Source organism: Penaeus monodon, chromosome 3, assembly GCF_015228065.2.
Source record: "Penaeus monodon isolate SGIC_2016 chromosome 3, NSTDA_Pmon_1, whole genome shotgun sequence".
NCBI lineage: Eukaryota > Metazoa > Arthropoda > Malacostraca > Decapoda > Penaeidae > Penaeus > Penaeus monodon.
Window position 1 is genome coordinate 46,341,468 of NC_051388.1, and position 10,955 is coordinate 46,352,422.

At 30.8% G+C, this 10,955-nt stretch overlaps 2 protein-coding genes across 2 annotated transcripts in view; both read right to left on the bottom strand.

The window, feature by feature from the left end:
- LOC119586549 (PMS1 protein homolog 1-like) overlaps positions 1 to 7,413 on the bottom strand; it is a 9,842-nt gene extending 2,429 nt beyond the window's left edge. The window contains exons 1-7 of the mRNA XM_037935311.1: positions 7,241 to 7,413; positions 6,762 to 6,870; positions 6,302 to 6,427; positions 5,312 to 5,452; positions 2,153 to 3,289; positions 1,615 to 1,852; positions 1,072 to 1,213 (exon numbers count right to left, since the gene is read on the bottom strand). Coding sequence (XP_037791239.1) covers positions 1,072 to 1,213; positions 1,615 to 1,852; positions 2,153 to 3,289; positions 5,312 to 5,452; positions 6,302 to 6,427; positions 6,762 to 6,870; positions 7,241 to 7,413 — 2,066 coding nt within the window. The remainder of the gene's footprint in view (positions 1 to 1,071; positions 1,214 to 1,614; positions 1,853 to 2,152; positions 3,290 to 5,311; positions 5,453 to 6,301; positions 6,428 to 6,761; positions 6,871 to 7,240) is intronic.
- A 51-nt stretch (positions 7,414 to 7,464) lies between these two features.
- LOC119586560 (PMS1 protein homolog 1-like) lies at positions 7,465 to 10,955 on the bottom strand. The gene is made up of 5 exons (XM_037935317.1): positions 10,851 to 10,955; positions 9,037 to 9,218; positions 8,504 to 8,624; positions 7,786 to 7,879; positions 7,465 to 7,468 (listed from the first exon to the last, which is right to left on the bottom strand). The coding sequence occupies exons 2-5, from the start codon at positions 9,211 to 9,213 to the stop codon at positions 7,465 to 7,467; spliced, it is 396 nt and encodes a 131-aa protein (XP_037791245.1). The 5' UTR covers positions 9,214 to 9,218; positions 10,851 to 10,955.

Below are 10,955 nucleotides of genomic sequence, written 5' to 3' on the forward strand. Positions count from 1 at the left end.
AATAAAAGTTGACACGTTGGCGACTAAGCACCTGTGGAGCCATCAATGTGTAAACACAATTCTCAGCCATCTAGTTAAAATAATTCCAAAGATTAGACATATTTCTTCTCATTATATTTTCCTGATATCTTGCCAGTCCTTTCTCCATATTCATATATATATATAATATAATATAATATAATATAATATAATATAATAATATACATATATATATATATACATATATATATACATATACATATATATATATACATATATATATACAATATACATATACATAATATATACATATACATATTATATACATATACTATATATATACATATACATATATATACATATACATATATAATACATATACATATATATACATATACATATATCATATAATATATATACATATAACATACTATACATATTCATATATATACATATACATATATATATATACATATATATACATATACATATATATATAGAGACATATACATATATATATTATATACATTATGTATTATTATAATATATATATATATATACATAATATTTATTACATATTATATATATATTATATTATGTATATATTTATACATATATTATTATATATTATTATATATATATTATATATATATATATATATATTATATGTTATGTTATGTTATGTATTATTATGATGTATTGTTTATGAGTATGTTGTTTATGTATGTATGTATGTTATGTATGTATGTTATGTATGTAGTATGTTATTATGTATTATGTAGTAGTTATATGTATGTTTGTATGTTATGTATGTATGTATGTTATGTATGTATGTATGTATATGTGTATGTGTATATATATCTGTATATATATGTGTAAGTATATGTATATATGTATATATGTATATGTATATATGTATATATGTATATGTGTATATATATATATATATATATATATATATATATATATATATACTCCCATCTAAATTTAGGTTCTGGATCTTTATATTTTTAAAAATAAACATCAACATGCATGTGAATACACTCAGGGATAAAAACTGCCAAAACATCAGCTCTGCAACCTTTTCCTGACCTTATTTCTTCTTGATATCTTCTGCTTTCTTCATTAGATAGGCCTTTGTAGTACTCCTTGGTCTTTGCATCAGCTACTTTCCACCTGTCTGCCATTGTTTTAGCAATAAAGGCAAAGTCTTTTCCAGGATTTTCACGTAACACTGTAATGTCAAGGATAATGGCAAATTATACACATTATCATATAAACTGTAACAAATATTTTTATTTCATTTGATTATGACCATGTTAGAGGGAACAACATAAAACACTCTTTGGTCAAGTTAAAATCTGTGATTACTGACAGTAAACAAATAAATAGATAAGATAAAACAAGAATAACAACAAATCAGTTCCCTAACTAAATCAATAAAAAAAAATCACAATAACAAATAAAATAAATCTGAAGAGAACTTATATAAAGATATTCAATTACATATACTTATGAACATTAATATTACATTCAGATTAAATATAATCAATAAATCATGGAAATAGACTATGAAAAAGGAATCCCAAAAAATGTAAACAGTTTACATATTACCAAAGGACAGTCATATCTTACCTGTTCTTCTAATATCTCTTGAATAAAGGATAAATGCACTGGCAGGTCTCTTCACAGATTTTCCATGCACATACTCATAACTGGTTGGACTCAGCGACTCATGCTTCATTTTCTTGCTGGGTACTGGAGAGAGCTGCTTCCCAGGAGATGGTGGCTGGAGGCGCTTGAGTGCATTTGTGGTGACTGGGGTCTTTTGAACATGGTCTTCCTGGATCTTGGGAGTCACAATCTGGACTGTCTGAAATATTTACCAATATATATACACATGCTATACTGGCAGTGGTTGAATGAGAACGAGAGAGTAAAATGAAAAAGAAGAAAGATGAAATGATTCCAGTAATTTCATAGTTTTCATTTATTTAGTAATTTAAGCAAAAATCTATTTCTTACTGCTGCCAATGCCAGTCTCTATTTCCATAAAAAAAAATATCACTTCTATCCATGCATTACTTTGTTTAAATTACTTTGTCCAGTCTAGGATAAAGTGCACAATTTTCTAATAAAGCTGAGAAGCACATCCCTTTCTTTAAATGCTTACCTGTATATTTCCTCCCATGGTTACATGGCCCCTGCTCCAACTGCCAGCAAGGTCACTTTTCTCCTTTTCAGTAGTCTCAGAAATCTGCTTTTCTTGGACTTCTGTTCTTGATGTTACAGCACTTTCTGAACCCTTAGAAAGCTCTTGTTGAACTTCTTGACTGGAAAGGTTGAGTTTATTAGCACTTTGTAAAGGCTGTACATGATCATCACTTGAGCCCTCAGAAGTATCATTCACTTCAAGTGGCTTTATCTGAAAAACTGGGATACCATCATCACCCATAATTGTTTTGTGTAACTGACTTGAGAGGTCTTTACTGGGAGACTGTTGTGTGCGCTTGCTTTCACCTTTATGTGAAGCAATCTCCATGCATTTATCAAAATCTTCGCTGCTAACTTCTTGCCTTCCTTCAGTGTGGGAACTCTTTTTAGATAATAAGTTAGAACTGAGGGAAAATGTATTTTCAGAAGGACATATGAAACTCAAATTTTCATCACCAGCATTAGGTCTCTTTGGTGTGCTGCCCTCACTATGGATTGTGCTGAGTGAGAGTGATGGCAGCCGTCTATCTTCTAGCACATGTGATCTGGATTCCTGTGTACTTGTCAGATAAGACCTGCCAACTGTTTCTATCCTGCTTTCATCACCAGGTTTAGCTAATCTTAAAACTTTATCTCTGAGTGGAGTATGAGAGTACTGTTCATCTCTTGTAGCAGGTTGACCATTTGGGTTTGGGCTATCTTTAACTTGCATAGGCCTGGTTATTCTATTATCAACATTTGATGGGGTAAGGTTGCAATTTTCAAAAAAGTTATCATTTTCTTTGTCATTGTAAATGCAGTAATCTTTTGATAGCCTTTCCTCTAATTTGCAACCATTTGGAGCCTTTAATTGCTGTTTCTCTTGTTTCTCTTCCTCCTTTAAAGACTCTGCTAAAAACTCATCCAAAATGTCTAATTCATCTCTGGAATTACTGTTTGATCCTTGCTTTTGCGTAACACATGCTAAGGTGCAGGTGATGTCTGTGTCTGCAGTGACAGACTCTGAGCCATTTTTCTTGTGACTGGACTTCTTTGTCATCTCCAAAGGACCATATAAATTTTCTAGTATTTCTTTTAAAGACTCCAGTGCAGTTTCCTGAGGATTTGAGAAAAAAAATATATATATATATGAACAAAATAAGACAAATGCAATGTAAAAACACAATATAATACCCAATCTTTGGAAGAAATAATTCATCTGAACATTTTGGAACCTGTCTGCCAACTGAGCCTTGGCAAAGTGCTTTTCCTTCAAAATCACTTCTCAAAGCATTTGCTTCAGTTCCTGGATTATCAAACAAAAAGCAAAATAGAGGCAAACTATGTGCTCAGACAACAAAGATCTGCCATTTAATGGGGAAGAGAAATAGATTAAATCTTGGAAAAACATCCTTATCCCCAAACCAACATGCATGGCATGTACATACATGCCATGCCCACTTTGAGTTTATTTTACTGTGGAGTCACAGATGACTCCACTTGTACTCAGTCACCAATGAGCCAATTATGTGTACTACTTGTCTCACCTGTTAACATTTCCCTTGATTTTTAAAAATATTTCGTATTTCCTTATACTGCCAATACTAATGTCAATAACATTATAGTAATTATAATGTCTATAATAAAAATAACAACATTGATATTAATAGCATTAGAGAGAGAGAGAGAGAGAGAGAGAGAGAGAGAGAGAGAGAGAGAGAGAGAGAGAGAGAGAGAGAGAGAGAGAGAGAGAGAGAGAGAGGAGAGAGTGAGAGAGTGAGAGAGTGAGAGAGTGAGAGAGTGAGAGAGAGAGAGAGAGAGTCAGAGAAAACAATCTCTCCTGCATATTCAAGGGAAGGTCACAAGGTCTATTAATTAACTCCTTTGTGGCTGAGCACTAGCAGAACTATCTATGTGCAGAGACATTTCACAAAAAATCTAAAATGAGCACATATTTTCCCAGCGATGTTGGTTTAAATTACGCTGAACAAATGGAAACTGCTGTGGTCCTAGCACATTTATCAACTTCACTGGTCTGTTGTTGAATGAAAGTAGCTAACTGAAAATGGCCTAAGATTACATATTTTACTGTACTAATATACATGTGAATCATTTTGCACTATTAAACATATTTTCTTTTTGGCCTTTAAAACTACATGTATGTAAGCATAAAATCAGAGGTTACAAGAACTACAAATTGCAATTATATATGTATGTCAAAAAATTGTTCTAAGTTACTACATATCTTTTTGCTTGAACACTTTTATTACATGTTTTGAATAAGTACCCTTGATTTTAATGGCCAAGAGTGGAGTTCTAACTGATAAAACTATGATCTGACATTATTCTAACCATAACCTGTCTCTGTACTCATCTTAAAAGAAATACTATATAATTATATTTACTGTATATGTATAGGCATATATATATATATATATATATATATATATATATAATAACATTATATATACATACATATATATACTATATCATATAAATATATATATAATATATATACTATAAATATAATATATATATAATATTTATATATAATATAATATATACATATTATATATATATAATATATATATATATACATATATAAATTATGTATATATAGATATATATCATTATATATAACATATCATAATATAATATACATATAATATATATATACATATATATATACAATATATATAATATTATATATACATATATATATATACATATATATATACTAATATATATAATTATATAACATATATATATATATACATATATATATATATACATATATATATATACATATATATATACATATATATATATACATAATATATATATACATATAATATTATACATATATTATATATATATATACTATATATATATATATATACCTACCTTGAAAAGGACTTGTACCTTTACCCCTCTAGAAAGACCTAGAAAGAGCAGTACCTAACAATTTGAAAATAAGACCCAATAGAAGAAATGTCAATCCTTTGTTAGGAAGACTAATTACCTATGAATAAGTAAGTTACTGTTACTGCATTATGCCATCTTACATTCTGGAAAAGAAATACTACAAAAAATAATTACAAACAGTTATGCAAGTAAATCAAATTTCATTTAACCTTACCTCATCATTCAACAGGACCTTATTCTTGTTTGGCTCTAAATTAACATCAAGCTCATCAGGAGAAAGTACCAGAGAAATGACTCCAATTGGGTAGCGACCATGGCAGCCTTCTGAAGCTTGGCTGAAGTGTGCTTTTACCATCTGGTGGATTCCAATAATCTCTATTAATATAACACACCTAATGGTATTTAGTAATAATTTGATAATAGTAACATGAACAACATATTCATTAACTAGAAGAAAAAAGGCTATGTTATAAAGTACACTGCAGGGTATACCATTATTTGAACCTGTATATGTAGTTTCCAGTGAAATTCATATAAAGTCCTGAGTTTCTTTTTATGTAGCAAGTATATGATGTTAATTTGATAGATTACTTAACATTCCATAAATACACTCCAATATAAGCTGTAATTTAAGAATAACTAAGATCCAGTCTTAATTTGCAAAATTACAACATTAAATCATTTCACATAGGATGTTCTTTTATTCCACTGTTTAATATTTGATAAAAGTAGAATTTGCAGTTTGATATATTAAATTTCAATTTAACATTACCATTACAAAATTCAAACAGATAATAAATGTCATATCAAAACCATGAAAATATTGAAAAGCCTGAAATTCATAGCCTGAAAAACTCCTACTAAGCCTTTATAATTACTAACATAAATATGTTAGTAATTAATATGCATACACAAGAGTTGAATTCCCCCCCTAGATGATATTCAAGCTAAAATCTGAAGAGGATAATATTCCATATATTACACAGATTCTAAGGTTGAAAGAAGAAAAAGAAAAAGGCCTTATATTACATGTGACATGCTAGGTCATCCTTTGTTATTGCTGGTTGTCTATTACCTTGTTTTTATGAAATTCTCTGCCTCTGTGTTTTTCATTTTCTGCCAAGCATGCAAATATTTCAGTTGTCACTTGGTATTGTCCTGCTTACTCCTAATTAATTCATATGTAACTAATTACTTCCAGTACCTTTTCAATTGATTTGTGACTAACTGGACGGCGGTTTACTATCACAAAGAGACGGTCAGCACAGGATCTACTGGTAGTCTGATCTGCGCAGAAGCCACGATCAGGAAGATAAACCTCTAATTTTATCTGAAATTGATGGATGTGTAATTAGGGAACAGAAAATATAGAAAATCTGATCACTTTTGTGTGTGTGTGTGTGTGTGTGTGTGTGTGTGTGTGTGTGTGTGTGTGTGTGTGTGTGTGTGTGTGTGTGTGTGTGTGTGTGTGTGTGTGTGTGTGTGTGTGTGTGTGTGTGTGTGTGTATAAAATACCAGCTACACAGTAGCAGTATTTTCTGTGCAAAAAAGTAAATTATGTTTCTATTACTCATTAAATATCAATATGACAATATATCCACTATAATAATAATATATCCAATATAATAATAATCATATTCTTAAAACCTTGCACTTTTACATACACCTTCAACTTCCTTTGACTCTGCCTTTAACTTCTTGTATACTGTAGGAAAAATATTCATGAGGGAATGATGAATGCCTTTAGCTGAGTTTTTCTGTATCATAGTATTTCTGAAACAAAAAGAATGATGTTCATATTCTCTCAATGCAAATGACAGTATTTACAATTCTAGTAAATGTTTATTGTGTTAAAAGGTTAAATGTCCCTGATGACTATTTTGGTATTAGCTACAAGTGCCTCATTATTTTGGTATCAGTATGTTGTCATATTCATGAGGGATTTAATATTTCTTAATCTTATTAGGCTTTATCATAAATCACATATTTCTCCATGTCAGCAGATTTAGAATTATTAATTAATGTTATTAATTTAAGATTTTTAATGGCATAAACGGCACTTCTTTTGGTAACCAATCAGGATTACCAACAGAGAAACAATATGTTTCCAAGACAAGGAAACACCCATTTTTAATAAACTTACTTTTCATGAACTAATGTTAAGTGGACTTCTGGAGCAGCAATACAAAACGACAGCATCAAATCCTCCACCTTCTTTAACTCCTCCTTCCGTCGCTTTGGGTTATTATAGTACTGTCGTCTTACTGGAACATTCTTGAAGAGGTTGCTCACTACAATAGATGTTCCTGAAGCCATAAGGAAATCAAAGATATAATCAAACACCTACTAACTACATTGTAAACACATTTAACTGCAAATGTTAAAACAGAGACTGAATCTTTTAGAAATTAAGCTACAGCCTCCATATTAACCAATTTTTTTTTTTCCATGCCATTCCTTACAATATCCATTTCATTTGTTTATAAATCATTTGGTTTACTTCATAGGTGAATCCTAGGTATGAATCTTCTCTATATATATAAAAGGTCCACAGCTAGTTTAAATGAAAGCTGGAAACTCTGAAGTGAATCTTAAGTATGGATCCTATATAACCATGTATTTGATAATGCCACTCAACTCCTTAGTTTAGTTAATGATATTGGATTAATCCTGGGAAACTCCACATACACAGGATCAAGCTCTCTCTGAATCCACATCGAGCTGTGAATTGTAATCATGTTATTACTCTTACTATTTTTGAACTTGAATGAGCGACTGTAAACTTCAACAATTCTGAGTCACAATGTAAATTGGACAATATGTTGTATTTAATATACTTATAAACTAATACTATGTACAGTTACAATCAAATAACATAAAAACATTTCTGATAGCACATAAGAAAACAACTTATGTAATGTATATAGTACTATACTACTACTATACTATTAATCAATAACAATAAATAACAACACAACAACAAAACAATATGAACAACATAAGAATAATAATATACAATATAATATTAATAATAATAATACAATAATAAAATAATAATAAATAATAATAATAATAATATAAATAATAAATAAAAATAATAAAATAACAATATACATAATAAATAATAATAAACAATAATAATAAATAATATAATAAAATAATAAATAATAACATAATAATAATAATAATAATAATAATAATAATAAAAACACTATAAATAAAAACAAGCCACCTACTAGAACTAACAGACAGAAATTCAACCCTATATATACAACACATAAAAAAAATAACAAATCAGTAACACAGAATGAAACACTGCAAGTTAGTTTATAAACATGAACAAACTTATTCAACCAACTACTTTTAATACAAATGTTAGAAAGTAAAAACAGGTTACGAAACTTACACAGATCCGCAAAAGAAGAAATCTTTGATGTGAAATGGGGTTTCGCTACGACCTTGATATCCTCCTCACTGATGCCCTTTCCATTATCTCGGACTTCTAACCTCACAAATCCGTAGTTCTCCTATAAAGGTAAAATAGTAAATATAGGGTAATATATAAGAAGGAAATAATGTGTATGAAAGATTATGAATAAAAGATAATTAAGATTTTGAATATTTCATTATCTTAAATACACATTTTAAGTACTTAAATGATTTTAAGAATTATCAAATGCCTTTCTTCTGCATTTGTAATTTATACTTGGGTTTAATCAATTAGATTAAATCAAGCTTTGGTTAATATTAGATTAAGTTAGAATTCAATCATTTTCACAAGAATAAGTTTAGCTTGGTTTCTATATTCAAATTAGGTTTAGACTCATATAATGAAAGAGCAATAGACAAACTCTAATCAGGTTAAATGAATACAACCAAATATAATTCTGGTAAATAAAACACAATATCACAAACAACAATTTATCTTCTCTTTCTCACCAATTTAACAGACACTGTTGAGGCCTCAGCATCAACAGCATTTTCAACAAGCTCCTTAACAATGGAAACCGGAGTAGTGATGACCTGAGTGCTCTTGATGAGCCGGATGGTATCTGCTGGCAAGGCACACAAGGCCATTTTCCTGAGGTTCAGTAACCACTTCTCAGCTGCCTTCATTGGCCCTGTCAAAATAAACACTGATCCTTTGGTAAGGATTCACTTTTTATCACCTCTAGTACATTACCCTAGAATTTAAAGATAAATAATATATTTCTTGTTGGAAAACTATTAATTTGTCAGGAACAGGCATTTGGATTGTTGACACCCACTTTGGCTTGACAGAAATATAGAATTATGATATTTGTTATATATCACATATAAAAGTAAAAATTAAAGAAATAAGAAAAGCAAAAAAAGAGCCACATTATAACCCAGAATACGACCATATGAAGTAATGCCAAAGCTTCCACAAATCTGTGCTCCACTGCATATTCTTTGTTCTGGGAAAGGTAAAACTACTGATTCCTTATCTGTAATTATATTGCTAGGATGATCAACAACTGCTAGAGAGATCAGAATTGATTTTGCTGACTAATGCCAGAGAAATGAAGCACAGAGACTTGACAGATGGATATACTGACTTTAACATGTGGTAGTAACCTTATTGTCAACTTGCACTTCCTATCATCATACCTAATAATATTGTTTCATTGGGTCTTTATCTCCACTAATTTTTTCATCCCCTACAATTCTTCACTGCATTACTAAAACCATGCACTGCCAATACTAACAAACTTGGTAATGGTATCATACATTTTATGTTCACTATCATTAATAATAACTTTAGCCTTTGGACATTGGCAGCAACAAGCATCAAGCAATTGCAGCCTTTGTCTCTGTTGGTGTTTTGGCTAAGGTCAACTTGCTTCCACTACAAAGCACATATATTCTGGGAAGACAGGGCTTGCACCCGAGTGGAAATCTTCTTACATGAGGAGGCAAATTATTTTCACAGCTAAAATTTAAGTTTTCCCCAAAAATGGGCAATTCCAAAAATGTGCAATTCTTGTTTTGCATGAAGTAACATTTCTAATGGATGATACTTTTTTATACATCATTTTTATGCAATTAAAATGGGTTGTCATTAATGGCACAAGAATGGTTCGGTTTGACAAATCTTTTAACTGCATGGTAAGCAGCCACTTCAACAACTTTGCACAGCTAACAGATAAGAAAGGAAGAAGTGCAACATGACAAAGTTTCCAGTCTGGGGTTTGGAGACTTACAGTCCAAGTTCCATCATGCCTGAATATACGTGGTGGAGATTTGCTAGCGCTTCCCGTCGCACCAAAGGGACCGAGGCTGTGGCTTCAAGTACCACTGTCAAAGCAGCAGCTACCAGTTGATGTTCTACCAGCTCTCAAAGACCATTACATAAAATACAGCACTAATAAAAACCAGGCTACTCCGAACAGCCCAGCCCAGAAACTTGTCACATTGGAAACAGCGATTCCAAATTCCCCGCCACGAATCATGTAATATCTACTTGCTATAACTTTTTCACTATCCTGTGTATATCAAGACCTCGATACCAAACAGACTCGCGTCGAGCTTACTGTAAGAATTACCAAGATAATTTACCTGAAGTTGTGGGTTAATAAAATACAAACGATTCCCTTGTAAAAGTAGCCAAAAAAAAATAATGACTAAAAAATTGCACCACTAAAATCTACAAACCAATTCAGTAATAACACGAAACCTTCACATTCTTCACATTTCCCAGCTACTAACGCCAAATCATCACACACGAATACCTAACACTGCCAGAGAATGACATAAAACGAGAAGAGAGATCGCGGAATTCCCACGAGCTTTCGCCTTCCCGCCGCTTTGTGTTTACTTCCCGCAGACGAAGGATT